The sequence below is a fragment of the Carassius auratus genome, chromosome 42 (assembly GCF_003368295.1).
Source record: "Carassius auratus strain Wakin chromosome 42, ASM336829v1, whole genome shotgun sequence".
Taxonomy (NCBI): Eukaryota; Metazoa; Chordata; class Actinopteri; order Cypriniformes; family Cyprinidae; genus Carassius; species Carassius auratus.
The window spans coordinates 14,948,565-14,966,764 of record NC_039284.1 but is presented as its reverse complement, the minus strand read 5'-3'; the positions used below and the strand labels follow the sequence as shown (position 1 = coordinate 14,966,764).

Below are 18,200 nucleotides of genomic sequence, written 5' to 3'. Positions count from 1 at the left end.
AGGAGAGAGAAAAATGAAGAAAAGAGGAGGAGAGGAGAGGAGAGGAGAGGAGAAGAGAAGAGAAGAGAAGAGAAGAGAAGAGAAGAGAAGAGAAGAGAAGAGAAGAGAAGAGAAGAGAAGAGAAGAGAAGAGAAGAGAAGAGAAGAGAAGAGAAGAGAAGAGAAGAGAAGAGAAGAGAAGAGAAGAGAGGAGATAGAGGGTGAGCAGTGACCCAAAAAGCAGCAGCTCAGTGCTGACACCACACACACACACACACACACACACGGCACTCTCAAATAGAAACAATTAGTCCAGATCTTTCTAACGGCCCTCAATTAAGGCTGGAGAGAGAAAGAGAGGGATGAAAACACCAGTGAAGAGGGAAAGAGTGAGACAGGTGCAGAGAGAGGATCCAGACAATGTGTTGAGTGAAGAAGATGGTAAATCAATGTGTGTGTGTGTGTGTGTGTGTGTGTGTGTGTGTGTGTGTGTGTGTGTGTGTGTGTGTGTGTGTGTGAGAGAGAGAATGAGAGTTTGAGTGCTTACAGGCCTGTTCAAACCAAAGCTGCTCTAAATGTGACGGGAATTGACTGGAGAATTAGTATTTCACTAAACTATTCACACAGAGTGCAAAACAATGTTGTCTGGTTTCAGTTTGCATACCTGAACGCCAGTGAAACACGTTATTTTTCTTTACAGCACCGTACAACCTGATACTAAATAATATACAAATCTGACATGAAATTTGAGTATTGTTTAAATGCAAAATTGCAATACCTGTTTGCGTTGAAAAAAATACAAGTCTGACAAAGATTTTACTTGTTTTAACAGAACATTTAAATCAGAACAGAACATTATTAGTGTTTCTTTACAAAGTGACAAAGTGATATTGTAACAATTCTCCATATTCATCGGGAAGAAGGAGGCGGGAACCGGCGCACAATAAAAAACACTTTAATATCCAAAGTAAATACAAAACAGCGCGTCAGCCCCTCACGGCGACTGACGCGCACAAATAAAAACCAAAACATAAAATAATATCCCAGGCCTGGTCCTCTCTCGTCCTTCACGGTCGTCACTCCAGTTTTATATCCTTCCATCTCCTACGTGGGACTCGATACTAGTGGTGGGGCTCAGGTGTAGCTCATCTCCAATCACTACACCTGGCCTCACTCCTCGTTCCCACGCCTCTCGGCCCCGCCCCACTCGCCACAGATATATATACATATAGTTATCGTTCTTGCTTCTTGGTGTGAACAGGCCTTAATTAAAGGCATAGTTCACCCAAAAATGATCATTTACTGAAGCACAACTTCCAAAACTCATACAGGTTTTTTTTTTTTTTTTGGTGTGAACTGTCCCTTTAAGAAAAGCTGCATCATATCTTGAGCTGCAAAGTTTCATCATATAAACGACACAGATATGCGCGTGTACAACTGGTTAATGCACAATCTACATTTCATTACCTATGTGGCATTTCTAATGAGGTCTTTAAAGAACATAAACATAAAAATAAGAGCATGTTTGTGAACCAGCTGCTGTAAAACACAACATCATAAAGCAGTATTTGTGCAGTGCTGTCTGAGGAACCGGGCCGATATCCCAAACTCAAATTAACACGAATAATATCTGCTTCCTACTAACAGTTTCTCCTTCCTGTTTCCTCTCAATCTCGACTCCTACTTTCTGCACTTTACTGCTCTCTCTTTCTGCTCTTTCTTTGTTTTGTGTGTCCTTTTCTTGGTGAAGGGAAGGAAAAATGGTGGTTCTCTCTCTCGCGATCGGTTTGGCCGAGCAGGACGACTTTGCCCATCTGCCAGACCTACAGGAAGAACCGGCCGGTCAAGAAACCCCCCCTGAAAAGAGGTATCTGTCAGAGTGTGTGTGCGCATGTGTGTGTGTGTGTGTGGAGAGAGATGTGTTATATGTTTGACCAACCCACTGCAAGCGGATGAGCACCTGCCAGAGAGCACGGCATTGTGGGTAATACCGAATAGCCAGTAGTTTCTCTCAAGCTCTGTTCTGGGCTGACAAATCTCATATGAGCGTTATTTGTAGTGCACTTCATAGGGAGCCTCACAAAAGAGCTCTACACATGAGAACCAACTCTTAATAGACTTTACATATTGCTAATCTAACAGTGTTATACTCTAATAAACATTTGAAATACAAAGTGTGCACAAGTTTTGGGAAAATATGTTGATCTAATAAGCATTAATACAAAATGATTGCAAAAAAATAGCACACAAGAAGCAATTCTCGTTTGATTACAATGGTTTGATGTTAGCATGTTGCTAATAGCGAATAGCAACTACTTGAGAAAAAGTGCTTTCAATTGATTATTATAGTATTGTAGCACCTTAGCATGCTGTCATATTTACATATTCAAATATGCCTTAAAAGTATGTTGTACGTGCAAAAGATGAGTCAAATATACCAAAATTTATCAAATTTGATCATTTCCGGTATCAATGCGAAATTGCTCTATTTACAAGAATACTAACGAAGCATTAATCAAATTAGCATCAAAATACATAGAACAGACACGTTCTGAATAAATAGTGCATTTCTAACCATTTCTATTCCAATAGTTTGATGTTAGTGGCACATTCAGTTGATTTTATCATAGCATGATGTTAGTGTGCTGTCGTGTTTACATTGCAATACTCTAAGCCTTAAAAATATATTGCACATGCAAGCGAGTAAAATAGTCTGTTTTTAATTCCGTTAATCCTTTAATCAACACTTTTAGCATTGATGCAGAAAGTTGAATGAACGAGAACAAAGTTTGATGACATGCTACTAAACGAACAGCACAATAGTGCATAGTGCAGATTGATTTTGTGTACATTATTATGTTCTTGACTGTTTATATTCATCATTTTCAATGAGTAATCACACACAGCTGCAATCTTTAATATTTAATAAGGATATAATGCTGCCTTTGTGTCTAAACGAGGTTTCTTGCTCGTAGAAGAGAGCTTCGAATTCGGTTGAATGGCGTTAATAAGTGCTGAGCTCATTAATCATGCTAATGAGAATCACCTGAGGCTAACGGCTGTTTGAACGCCATTGGGCCAGAGCTCAGACAATGAGGTGTGAGATACAGCGACTTCCTTCACGCTGAGACTTGAACTGTTGTGATCCTGACTGAACGTCTTATGTGTGCCTTGTTTATTTCTGTTATTGGCATTTTTATCCCTATTTGCTTTTCTTTCGTCGTCTGACTTTAGCATCAGATCCTTTTATCTCTGCTCTCCTTGAACTCAAGTTCTCCCCGAGTTCACTCTTTTCTTTTATGCTTTATATTGTATATTTGTGCTCTCTCACTAGGATTATTAGTTTTACTCTTCCCGCTCTGACATTTATCCTGAACGGAAACTACTGTGCAGTATTTACATAAAAACGTAACATTATTTTTCAGCATTTTTTTTTTACTTTAAATTGATTTCTAATTATAATTTAATGGTGAAAAATAGGTAACAAAATAACTATATTTACATGTATTATTATATTGTTATAAATAACAATAATATAAACATATAATTATTAATAATAAATATTATTTATATTATGAATACATTTATAAAAAAACAGTATGAACAGTTAAATAATGACAAGTTAAATAAATGAACAAACATTAAATATACATAAATTTTATATAGAATAAATATATATTTAAATATATAAGTATTTATGCATGTATGTGTGTGTGTATTTATATTTACATGTGATCTTTATTAAAATTAAATATGTATTATATATAATATTCTATATTATAAATAATTCTATAATATCAATTTTTATATAATATATAAACAAATATCAAAATAAATGTAAATATTGTTTTGTAAACTGAACAATTATTCAATATTCCCAAATTATGATTAAAAATAATAAAAAAAAAAAAATTTCATCAGAATTTGAAAATGTAAAGCATTTTTAAACAACATCGGATTAAATAATAAATCAAATTTACAAAATAACAATATTTACAGATATTATTTTGAAAGTATAAAAGTATAAATATGTATTAAATAAATTATGCAAATATGGATATTTCATTAGTTACAAATAAAATAAAATACAATAAAAATCTATTGATTGGTTTAATGAGCTTCAGCATCTTTTGTCACTGTTAGTGAACGCTTGAGCGCATTGCATTGTGGGATATCTTATACTGCATATTTACTTTGAGTGTATGGTATTTTGAACACAGCTAGTGCGTTTGTTTTCCTCTGTGTGTGTGTGTGTGTGTGTGTGTGTGTTAGGAATTTGGTGAATTGCTCCGAGAGGGTTTTTTTATTGTTTCTGTCACTCACATAAACATTCATTTATTAAAAAGCATTGCTCTCTATATAACACACAGCACACACTCTCCAGGGAAATCCTCTCTGGTTAACCAGCGATCATCACACTATGTTTTTGCACTGGATAATGGCACTGAGTCACAGGCTGAATTAGATTTGGATCATTTAGAGGGCGGACGAGTGATCGCAGCTAAATGAGAGAACGCAGACCTGAGTGTCTCTCTCTCGGTGTCTGTCACCTGGAGAGTCGAGGCTCTTTTACAGGCCTCTGACTGAAGTGGTGTACGTCTCCTGAGACTGGTGCTGACACACACTCGGATGCCTCTTTAAACACCAAGAGAAGCATCATGGGTCGCCCTGATCACCATCACTATTATACAGACTGATGCAGGACTTCATTATGATGCAAACACCTGTAGTTCCTGTGCTGCTAGCGCCTCCTCTGGTGAAGCCGAGTATTGTTGCTCTCAACCTGAAAAAATATAAAGCACATTATACACAGTGCTGTTCAGTTTTAGGAATCAGGGTGTGTGCGTGTTTTAAATAATATATGTGACCCTGGACAACAAAATCAGTCTTATTTGATGCCAAAATCGATATACTGAGATAATCACCTTAAAAGTTGTCCAAATGAATTCTTAGCAATGCATATTACTAATCTAAACTGAAGTTTTGATATATTTACGGTAGGAAATTTACTAAATATCTTCATTGAACATGATCTTTACCTAATATCCTAATGATTTTTGGCATAAAAGAAAAATCAATAATTTTGACCCATACAGTATAATGTTTTATTTTTTTCTTTGGCTTTTGCTAAAATTATACCCCAGAGACTTTCACTGCTTTTGTGCTTCAGGGTCATATGTATTACATTTTAAATTATATATATTATGTATTTGAATATATACACAATTATATAACATTAATATTATAATAAATACACACACACACATATATATATATATATATTAAACAATAATAGTATTTTATTAATAATTATTTGTAATTTGTAATTATATATTTATGTGTTTTAAAGTATTAATAACTATTTGTTCTTTTTAATAATTCATTATTATTTATATGAACATAATTTTTTTTTAAGTCTTAAACATCAAAATGTATATATTTTTTGTTTTACTTATAAAACTTTATTTATATAACATATATACACACACACACACAGTATATTGCAATGGAATAAACAACATTTCAGTGAACTGGTTCAAATTCTGCCTTTTTTCTAGCAAAATATTACCTTTTTTAAAATACAGTCATTTATTGCTATTTTATGTGAATTAGTTTGTGTGCATAATGAATATTTAATAAATATATATTAAATATGAATAAATGAATATGTAATAAATATATACATAAAACACCAAATAGATACATTTTCACATATGAATGGCACTTTTTGCATTGTAATACAATACTGAATTTTTTTTTTTCAAAGAGTCAAAATATGTGTTTTATCACGATTTTCATTGAAGTATGTAAATTAAGACTGTCTGTTTTTGTATTAGTTATATTAGGTATTCTGTACATTTTTAGAGATTTTTTAGTTTGTATAAAGTAGCACCACAGTTCAATCGTCTTTGGTGAACTTTCTCTTGATGGGTGGTTTATTCAGTCTTTCTCTCTCTCTTTCACCTCAGATGTGTTTTTTCTTTTCTCTCGTTCCCTGGTTAATTAGGGCTGGAGTAAAATCAGTGCTGGCCAAACACACACACATGCAGTTAACTCATAGCAGACCCATAAGGAGAAGACACGGAGTGAAACAGAGACACTGTGTGTGAATGGCCAAGGCTTCTAGCTGTTGGCACGTTCCTCTGGCCCATACGCGGCTGCTCTGAAGGCTTGTGATTACCCAGAATGCCCAGTGAATGAGAATCAAACAGGAAACTCTCGGCACTGGAGAAGCATCATAGCTGCGCTCAGATATTACAGCAGTGGGATATATGATGTGGAAACCAAATGATCTCGGGGATAGTGTATTCACACACACACACACACACATGAACGCATGCTTTGAAGTGAGATCTGATGGTTCAATCTGTATGAAGTGTTTGAATCAGCATGAGGGAGATTGCCCAGGTCCTAATACACTCCAACATCACAACAACACTAATAAAATAATACTGGGGCTGTGAACTTAATCTATTAATTTAGTCAAATTAATTATACAATTATAATTATTTTATATTTTACAATATAAATGAATAAACGACCTACTTAAAATAAAGAGTATCTTTTTAAATGTCGAACAATTATATATAATTTTACTAATATTTTTTTAATTACTATAATATATAATAACAAATGAATATAAATAATAATATAAATACTAATAATTTTACTAATATTTTTTTAATTACTATAATATATAATAACAAATGAATATAAATAATAATATAATTGCTAATAATTTTACTAATATATTTTTTAATTACTATAATATATAATAACTGACTAATTAATATAAATAATCATATAATTATTAATAATTTTACTAATTTTTTTATTACTATAATATATAATAACTAAAGAATATAAATAATAATATAATTACTAATAATTTTACTAATATTTTTTATTACTATAATATATAATAACTAAAGAATATAAATAATAATATAATTACTAATAATTTTACTAATATTTTTTATTACTATAATATATAATAACAAATTAATATAATTAATAATATAATTACTAATAATTTTACTAATATTTTTTTTAATTACTATAATATATAATAACTAAAGAATATAAATAATAATATAATTACTAATAATTTTACTAATATTTTTTTAATTACTATAATATATAATAACTAATGAATATAAATAATAATATAATTACTAATTATATTTATAAATCAATTATTAGTCCTAGAAAATATCTATGTGTCTATCCTGATCAATTCTATTTTGCATAATGAAAATAAAGCATATTTTAATACTGTTAATGGTTAACATTATCTTCATGACAATTAAAGGTGAAGTGAATTTTTTTATTTTATTGTATTTCATATATTTTTTAAATGGCACTAATTTGAATTCAGTACAACATGATGTCTGTATTTATTGATTTGTATAATAAATAAAAACATCATAAAGTATTTTTTATTGTTTACATAATTTTCATGACAATTAAACGTGAAATGAATTGGTTCCAAATAGGTTTCATTAATTCATTGATTTACAACACACAGTACAAATAATACTTTTTTACCATATTTAATTTGCGAATATTAGTAAATCAATAATATTATTTATTTTAGAAGGGATTGTTATTTTTCTAATTAAAGTATGCTATTGAGAAATGGGATTAAACATGTAAAAATAATTTCATACTGCATAATGTTGACATATACTGCGTGTTTAGAAATTTGCACATTACATAAAGTAGAATAAGTTACACGTTACTGTACGATTTAAAGAAGAAAAGCATTTTCATGTAGTTTATCCTGCCACAGTAAAACAACTAAAACTGAAATAAATAAAGAATAACTATAAAGACATATACACATACTGTATATAAAAATAACAAAAACAAAAATGAAAATCAACATCAAGCTATTATTAAAAACTGTAACCTCAACGATACAAATATATATATATATATATACTCTAATTGAATCATTAACTGAAACATAATACAGTTGAATATCTTGAACAGTCTCTTTCAACAACTTCTGATGTTCACTAATATTTATTTTGTGCTATAACTTGTAATAAAGTGGAAATACTCGCGCTCCACAATCTAAAGAGAGCCAAAACAGCATCTATTGTTTGAATTTTCTGATAAAAATTTGCAGAATTTGAAAGTTGAGACTTCGTTTTTATCAGAAGTAACAAACCACAAAGCTAGTTGCATGAGAGTCGCATTACAAATACCGTATTTTTCGGACTATAAGTCGCACCTGAGTATAAGTCGCATCAGTCCAAAAATACGTCATAACGAGGAAAAAAACATATATAAGTCGCACTGGACGATAAGTCGCATTTATTTAGAACCAAGAGAAAACATTACCGTCTACAGCCACGAGAGGGCGCTCTATGTCTTCAGTGTAGACTACAGGAGAACTGAGCAGCATAGAGCGCCCTCTGGCGGCTGGAGATGGTAATGTTTTCTCTTGGTTCATTTCTCTCGGTTCATGTCAAATTAATTTTGATAAATAAGTCGCACCTGACTATAAGTCGCAGGACCAGCCAAACTATGAATAAAAGTGCGACTTATAGTCCGGAAAATACGGTAATGTTTGGTGAGGCGAAAACAGTGGATCTGGCAACCCTGGCTAGAACTACAGGGGAGTCATATAGGGTCAGACGAAATGATTGCTTGATCAGTCCTACATTGGTCAAATGGAACATTTTATTCATGCAAATTGCTGTCTGACTCCCTTTTGATTGACAGGACACAACTGGCCCTGATGATTGCTTTTATCGACCGATACTGATTACTGGCATATCACTGTGCAGTCGTATATGTATATTGCATACAGCTACGGTCGTATAGTAAAAGTATGTTGTTAAGAGCATATCCTTACACACACACACACACACACACACACTGCTGTGCTGCATGTTGTTGGTGTTCTCAGTGGGTGTGATCTGGATTATCAGCAGGAATTAAAACCCCAGTGACAAAAGCTTGTTTCTTTATTGACTGTGTTCAAACGTACACACTCGTGGCCTTACACACACACACACACACACACACACACTCAGCATGTGGGTGGCTTGTGTTAGACACGTCTAGTGTTAAGCTGATAAAGGGACGCTGTGATTTGTGGCTGTGGATACACATATTGTTGCGACCATGTATTTGCATAAAAATGCATATAATTGAAATGATTATATAATGGTTATATTTATGCAACTCTGTCGCAACCCACACACAACAATTTGCTTACTTCCAGTTATATGTTTTAATGCCTTCAAAGCTGCAAACTGGAAATAAGTGAAGCTCCTCATTTCTATATTAATAAATGTGAATACTTTACCTTACAACTGTGTATAGGTATTAAGTTATATATTTAGATTTAATAATTTAGCTGACACTTTCTTTCAATGCTGGATGTGTGAAGATAGAAGGATGGATGGATAGAATATGAATAGATTTATATATTATTTACAGTATTATGCAAAATTAATTATGTTTGTTGTGTGTGTGTGTGTGTGTGTGTGTGTGCATAATATACTTTGTAGAAATATATAATAAAATATAAATATAAATACAATTTTTCTTAAATATAAAAATTCTAATATATATGCATATATAAAATAATACATCAAATATTTTAATGAAAAAAATCTATGTGTGTGACAAATTTATTATTTTACAATGTATATTACAAATGTCTCTATATAATTTATATATGATATTTTTGTTTACATGTTGTTTATATAAATACTATATACCAAATTATATATTTCTGTATATATGTACACATATATAAAATATTTTTAGTTATAATAAATATTAATGTAAATATATAAATACATGCATTCTGTTTATGCATATGCAGTATAATACAATATATTAATAAAGTAGTTAATATAATGAGATTAAAAGTAATCAAATTAATAAAAAAAACGATTATATAAACTTTAATTCAGTATTTTCATGAAATGTTAATGTTTGACTAATGATGTGCATGTGTACCTGAACGCTTAGTTACTCCACACTGTGTGTGTGTGTGTGTGTGTGTGTGTGTGAGCTCCTAGCACTTCGCTCGAGTAGATAATCTTCTGTAATGAGCTGTAGATAAAGAGAGAGCGCAGTGTGTGTTTAAAGCAGGTGTATTAACGAGAGGGACGAGCAGGATTTAACAGGCTGAAGAGAAAGACTCGTACAGTTTGAGGATTCACACGGCCTGCAGTCACGCTCTGGCCCTGGATGCTAGAGCTAGTCTGAAGACTTTCTCACTGTTTGCTAATGCAGGTGTTGTGAGAGGCTTCTTGAGCACTTTCTTTCTGCTCCAAGTCTCTATATAAGCCTTGAAGCCCTCACACAATTAAGATTTCTCAGTTCATGACCTCTTTATGCTTTATGAGCAATATTAGTAATGCTTACCTGGATAGAGAAGCTGTTTAAACTTGTGGGTTTTTACTGTATTTTATTTAATTTAAATGTTTTGTCTATGCAGTGCATTTGTGAATGTGCATGTGTCTTTTCAAAGGTGAGGTCACCCAAAAAAGAGAATTCTGAACAAACAGTAATTTGGATATTTTACTTTGAGTTAAATTTATATAAATTAATAAATTATCTAACATGATTATATTTGAATGTATAGCATGTTTATGTAAATATATATATATATATATATATATATATATATATATATACACACACACACACACACACACACATTAGATAGTTAAATTCACATTAAATAGTTTTTAATATAATAATTTTATATAGTTTTGATTAATTGATAAGCTTTCATTTTAAGATAGCAGTGTTTTTTACGTTTGCCATGCATCTCTAATTATAAGGTAATTTTTATAACTTTTATGGTTTAATGTAGTTAAAAAAATTAATTGTTTTACAAATATGTACTATGATTAACAATATAATAATATCTGTACAATTATACAGTCTTTCTTTTTATATATATATTTTCTCTTTTTAAAGAAAAATAAAACAAAAATGGAAGGCAAAACAAAACATTTCCAAAGAAATAAAATGTACATCCTTCTGTGAAAATCGAAAGTAGGAAAAAGAGCAGCTTGCACATTCTGCTAAACATCTTCTTTTGTTTTCCACATTACATCGAAAGCGTTTGGAACAACGTTTATGAGAAGATGATTTTTATTAGTAGATGAACTATTCCTTAAAGGATATTTATGGCAAACTTGGTCTGTCTTGCCCAAGAGCATCAGATTTTTAATTGAGCTGTTCTGCATCTGTGTGTGTGTGTGTGTGTGTTCAGCATGGAGGGCTGCTGTCCAAGAAATTATGACACGCTTTAAATGAAGTGAATGAATGAATGTGTGTGTGTGTGTGTTGTACTGGACAGGCTTTGACTTTTGTCTCGAAAGGCCCGTTGCATCTCACACACACATGAAGTAATGTGTTATTGTGTTCGCTCTCATGCCGCTGTGCATTGTGGGTTGGTTATGTAAGCATCTCTAGTACGTTGTGTGGCTGTGCGATCAGCATGACTTTGTGTTGTGTGTTTCTAATGGGAATCTGTATAGAGGGGGGGGGTCTCTCTCCAGCCTGGACGCGTCGAGGTGCGTGCCTTGCTTCCCGGGCCAGGTAAATGCAGGATAGTATAACAGGTCACGGTGAACCCCGAAGCGGCCCGCCTCTGAATGTGTGTGTGTGTGTGTGTGTGTCAGCGAGGCGCTCACCTGTACCTGTCATATATCCTTCTCCTCGTCTGATGTTTGTGCACTATGGTGTCCTGTTTGCTGCCCGTCCATCCCTCACACACACTCTCACCTCCCCTCGGTTGCCATGCCAACAGCCCACTTTCGAGGCGAGAGCGCTTGGAAGAGCACATTGCAGATGTCAGGGGATTCGGGCTCCGTGCGCCTCATACTGGCCGCTCCACACACCTGCAGGCTGCCTCTACATGCATTAATAATCATAAGCATTCATCATCAATATATAACATCTACTCCATAGCAGGAGATGTTTATAGACCTCAGCTCAAGAAAAATCTTCTGTTTCTCTCTGCCTTGTTTCTCCTCACATGCTGGTTTGTGAAAGAGGAGTGTTTCAATACAGCCACGTGACACTTAAAGTCGTGCATCATGGACTGAAAACACTGAAGTGCACTGGCTAGTGCAGTACGAGTGCGTCGCAGACTGTTTGACTTCTGTAATGTGATGCATTTACATATATAATTACACAGAAAGAGAGAGAGAGAGAGAGAGAGAGAGAGAGAGAAAGGAAGAAAGAGTAAAACTAAGGGAAGCTCTACAAAGAGTTTATGTAATAATTATTTTCTAATTATTTTAGTAAATATTATATAAAACATATTTAATAGCATGTTTTATGTAATATCTATAAATATTAATATTTAATTATTTTAAATAATACTTTATTTGTTTTTTTATTGTGTTTTATCTTATCAACTAAAATAAACATCAGCTTATTGCTTTTATAAATGGCAATAACATCAACATGATACAAAAGTGTTCAATAGTTTTAGTAGCCTACATATATAAAATATATATTTTAATAAATTAATATTTATAATTTATAATGAAAAATTATTTAATTTAATACAATTTAATTTAAAATAAAATAAACATTAAATCTATCTCTTTATCTATCTATAAACATATTATTTAATTCATTATTTAATTTAATTTGTATAATGAAAAAATATAAAAATTGTAATTAATTAAATAAAATTACAAATGAAATGTTTTTTTATTAAATATAATTTAATTTTAGCTGAAGCTACTGCCTTTATTAAATGGCAACATCAACATAATATAAGACAAAAGTTTTAAATACCTACATTTATATATATTTTTTAAATGACACTAATCTATTTTAATATAGTCCATCAGATTATAGATGTTAAAAGCTCATTAATATAACATTTAAGTAATGCACCACATCATATGTGTTCTGCTGTTTAACAATGACTTCATAAGTATATCAGATCTTATAAAACAGATTTGCATCCTGTACTGATAAAAGTTTCTGAAGAAGATATTTTTGTTGGGAAGTACATGAGAGATACTGTATAAAGTGAAACAGGTTACTGAGCAAAACATAGCAAGGACAGGCGGAGAGATCCAGAACCAGATTGTGCTCTTTCTCTTTTCTCTGTCCTCACTTCACCTGTTCTTTCTCACGGCTGAGAGTCGCCTCGTTCTCATGCACTTCAGGGGTCTTAAAAGTACTGTAGGGTCTGTGGAGGAAATTATCTATAAAACATTGAACTGAATTGAGTTATTTTGTTGTTTTGGGTTTTTCTTGCTACTGAGTTGTTATCACTTGCATTATATTTGTATTAATGTCAGTTATTGATTACATACTGATAGTATCAGGGGTTTCTGTGTCTGTAAAGGCTCTTCAAGGCTTATCAATGTTTAAGACTCGTTGGCATGTGTAAATCTACAATGTAGTGATAAATAATGACAGTATTAATATTTCTACAGTGAGTCTTCAATTGTTCAATTGTTGCTTTGGGAATTCTATTTCTTTTAAATATCAGCTTGGGCACTTTGTATTCAAACATTTATGTTAATAAGTTTGTTTATGATGAATTTTTAAAACTGGTGGTGTGGTGTGGGTTATCATGATGTTTTTATCAGCTGTTTGGACTCTCATTCTGACGGCACCCATTCACATCCATTGGTGGGCAAGTGATGCGATGCTACATTTCTCCAAATCTGCTCTGATGAAGAAACAAGCATATGTACACTTTGCATATTTTGATTTCTGGGTGAACTATTAATTACCCTCATTAGGGTTCAAACCTTAAATGTGCTTTCAGACACTAAAATTCACTCCCTGCTTTCTGTCGTTATCATTTCTCCATCTGTTTTCATTTCTTCACCGTTCACACCATCTTCATGGCAGCTGAATGTGTGTGAGTTCAATAAGATCGAACTAACAAAGAAACTAATTCATTAACAGATTCAGCCAATCATGCTGCATTCAGTTTACAATTAACCAATTACTGACACTGCTCATGAATATTAATGAGTTTCTGAAGATTTATAGTCCTTGTCTCTCTCCCCTCCCGAGCTGACCTCGTGTCTGTCTGTCTGTCTGTCTGTCGTCTGTCTGTCTGTCGTCTGTCTGTCTGTCTGTCTGTCTGTCTGTCTGTTTGTCTGTCGTTTGTCTGTCTGTCTCTGTCTGTCTGTCTGTCTGTCTGTCTGTCTCTGTCTGTCTGTGTCTGTCTGTCGTCTGTCTGTCTGTCTGTCTGTCTGTCTGTCTCTGTCTGTCTGTGTCTGTCTGTCGTCTGTCTGTCTGTCTGTCTGTCTGTCTGTGTCTGTCTGTCGTCTGTCTGTCTGTCTGTCTGTCTGTCTGTCTGTCTGTTTGTCTGTCGTTTGTCTGTCTGTCTCTGTCTGTCTGTCTGTCTGTCTGTCTCTGTCTGTCTGTGTCTGTCTGTCGTCTGTCTGTCTGTCTGTCTGTCTCTGTCTGTCTGTGTCTGTCTGTCGTCTGTCTGTCTGTCTGTCTGTCTGTCTGTCTGTGTCTGTCTGTTGTCTGTCTGTCTGTCTGTCTGTCGTCTGTCTGTCTGTCTGTCTCTGTCTGTCTCTGTCTGTCGGTCGTGCTTTGCCTGCTCAGTGCTACGTCTGTGTGTCTTCAACAACACAGACACAATGTTTCCGCTATCTGTGTGGCGGCCTTTGAGAAAATGAACCAAGAACAGAAGTGACACGATTGAGAGGATGTTTTCCTGAAGCAGATGTGTTGACAGACAGACGCTTCATGGTTTGTGCGTCAAGCTCCTGCTCGACTCAGCGCCGTCCCCTCGGGCCTCAGACGCTCTCCTTAGACTGGTGGGGATCCAGCTCCCAATATGATTGATTTAAAGGCACAGTCCACCTAAATTACACTCCTGTCCTGATCGACTCACCCTTGTGTTGTTTTCTGTTGGACATAGAGTTAGTTAGCTCTATCTATCTATCTATCTATCTATCTATCTATCTATCTATCTATCTATCTATCTATCTATCTATCTATCTATCTATATATCTATCTATAATGGTGCACTTTTAGCTGTATGTGAGAAGACGTCAGTGATTTGGTGATTTTAATTTCAATTTCTATATTTGTTTATTTATTCATGCCTGGCGATATGTAAAAAGTTTAATAGTGAATATTGATTTAAATGTCATTATTTTATTTTATTTTTGTGGTTCACGTCTGGCTTTGTGCACAGAATGTTTCAGTGAACATTGATTTAAATTTCACACTTTTTCTCGAAAAGCTAACCGTTTGACTTCTGAGCTCTTTGAACATAGCACATAGGTTATAGAAACTAGATTTTGGTGTTTTTATGTCCTTTTTGGAGCTTGACAGCAGTGCTAACTTTCATTGTATAGACCATTCAAAGGACCATTCTTCAAAATATCATCTTTTACGTCCTGCAGGTTTGGAATGACATGAGGGCGAGTCGTTTGCCTTTTTTAATTGAACTATTCTTCATATGAAGAAAAAAGCCTGCCATTGGCTGTCCCTGCCAGTCTAAAGACAGTCCGATCCTCCTGAATGTCTCTCTTTACCCTCCTGCTCTCTCTGTTCGACTGTATGTGTCATTTGCTGTGCTCTTTTACACTATTTGTTTACTCCTTCTCTCTCTTTTGTCTTTCCAGTGCCCATTTTCTCTCTTTCCCTTCAAAGCTTCACCTCACTGGAAACCAAACGCTTCTTTCCTGGTCTCTTTGTCTTTCTTTTCCGTCGTTTTTTTACTTTCTGTAGAACTAATGTCCAGCGTTTCTGGCCCTGTGTGTGTTTTTGTTTAACTCTCCTTTCTTTCTCTGTTTCTCTCTGACCGACTGACTGCAGGGTTTCTTGTCTTTCCAGATGTCTCTCTCTCGCTCTCTCTCTCTCTCTCTCCTGCAGCTGTGCTGGTTTGGTTGACGTCTCTCTCGTGGTTTTGTTTGATAATCTTCTGCCTTTCCATCACAGAAAAAGCGTCTCTCTTTCTCTCCTTTTACACTGTCTTATGTCTCCTTTCTCCCTCCAGCTGTTACTGTGTCTCTGTTTCGTCTTTATCTGTGTGCCACCTTCATCGCTTTTCTATGTTCAACCTGTAGTCGTCTTGTCTCTCTCTCTCAGTCTTTCTGTTTGTATGTGAACTGTGTCTGATCACTCAGTTTCATTCAGACGTCAGCATTTGTCCTGTTCACTTTCTCTGTCTCTGTGCTCTTTTGGCCCCTGCTCTGCTTTAGTTTGCTCCTGTTAACTAGTTCAGTAGTTTAGTCAAACATTAGAGGAATGTGTATGGGTTCAGGACAGGTTACGCTCCATTGGCAGCATTCGTGGAAAAATGTTGCTTACCACAAAAAATGACTTTAACTTTACTGTCATGACCACAAGTTATCTACTTACAAAAGTTATTGGTAAAAAATCTCTAAAAACCCGCCGTTTTATTTTATTTAATTTATTTTTATTGTATTTTTTTCTGCTCTTTTTTTTAAAGCCAGAATATTTAAGAGTCCAAATATTTTTTTGCAGTAACACATTTATTTATGAGTGAGTGAGTTTTTTTTTTTTTTTTTTTTTTTTTAAGTGGCAAAATTAATAAAAATAATTTCTGTGGAAGTACACATTTTATTCTATTTAATTAAATTTAATTTTATGTTTAATTAAGCAATGAGTCAAAATTTATTTCAGTGGCATTAAACCCTTATTTTATTTATTTTTGGTAATAGAGCAATTAGTCACAATTATTACTGTGGCAATACAAAATGATTTTATGTATTCCTTAAACTAAGTAAAACATTTTTGTTTAACAGTATACATTATTTATAACGGATTCATAAGTTAATTAAATAATTATTTTCTGTGGTATAAACATTCAATCAGAAATGCCTATCAACTATCTTAGCTTGTCCTGAACCCATAGTATTCCTTCATGTAGATTTTCCCGCCCAGGTTATCCGTCCCAATCCGACTTCGGACAGCAGCCCTTGGAAAACACAACGGACCACATCGTGACGTGATGAACTGACAGATTTTAATGTTTGCTGAGACATTAATAACCCTGAATATTTGTCAGTTAATTGTGTCTTTTGTATGTTTTGATTTTATGGCTGTGCTACAGCATAAACTGAAGTTACATTTTGTCTCACAATGTTTTTATGTTTTGTAACAGCAAATGTGTAAAAGTTTGAACTACTGTATGTGATTTTTCTTTTCTATTACTCTGTCGTGGCTTTATTTCATTGTGTTCGAGCGATTGAAAGTTATACGCATTCTCATGCTTGTTTTTAAACTGTCTTCTTCATATTCTTGTCTGTTTCTAAACTTTGTGACGAAGACAGTCAGATTAACACGGGCTAACGCTTTTAAAGGTCATCTGGGTTTGAAGGTTTGGTTCTGTGGCAAAGAGAAAGAAACGCAGAGCAAGACACACAAGACTGGGATGTTTAGTGACCTCTGTTTGTCTCTGTTTGTCTCTAACCCTGCAGTAGGAACATGGGGAATAAGCCAGCTAACAGTCCTAAGGGTCAGCCGCCAGACGCCGACGGCCATTCCTCAGTGTCTGACCTTGCCAACTCGCTCACTGGAGACATGGTGATGGTAGGACAGTGTGTTTGCATGTAGCATCCTGGTCTCATAACGTCTGAATCAAATTACAGTTCATTCAGCCCACTTAGACAGGAAGAAGTAGGCTGAACGACATGTAAAGTAGCCAGGGGAATATGTATTATTATTATTATTATTATTAACTAATGGGAAGACACTGATAAATAGGTGCTTTTTTAGCGTTTAAATACCTGTTTCTCAAGGCAAGATACTACAGGATTTTATTTTATTTTTTATGCACTGGTCAGTTTTGTATGTAAGTCTGTTTATGTAACGATGAGCCAGAGACATTCGGATCCATATGCAGAAATTTTATTAAGAATGGTCAGAACAGGCAATAATCAGTAACGGTGTCAGGGCTAACCAGGATCAATAACAGAAACGAGCAGAAAATCAGAGTCGGTAAAACAATCCAAAGATCAGGTACGGCAGGAACTAACACAAGGAAAAATGCTCGGAAATGTCAGACAGGCTAAACAAGACTTTGCAATGTGGCTGTGTGGAGGAGAGTGTAAATGAGGTGCAGGTGTGGCAAGGAGATTAGCTGATGAATGAGGTGCAGGTGTGGCTAGGAGATTAGCTGATGAATGAGGTGCAGGTGTGGCTAGGAGATTAGCTGATGAATGAGGTGCAGGTGTGGCAAGGTGATTGTGATGCAGAGGCTCATGG

General features: G+C 34.2%; 1 protein-coding gene across 3 annotated transcripts in view; it reads left to right on the top strand.

The window, feature by feature from the left end:
- Positions 1-18,200, top strand: part of LOC113060804 (synaptotagmin-7) — a 111,212-nt gene that overhangs the window by 87,880 nt on the left and 5,132 nt on the right. For 2 of the 3 annotated variants that reach the window (XM_026230004.1, XM_026230007.1), the window contains 2 exons: positions 1,729-1,845; positions 17,414-17,525. In XM_026230004.1, coding sequence (XP_026085789.1) covers positions 1,729-1,845; positions 17,414-17,525 — 229 coding nt within the window. The remainder of the gene's footprint in view (positions 1-1,728; positions 1,846-17,413; positions 17,526-18,200) is intronic. The other variant, XM_026230006.1, reaches the window with a different exon arrangement.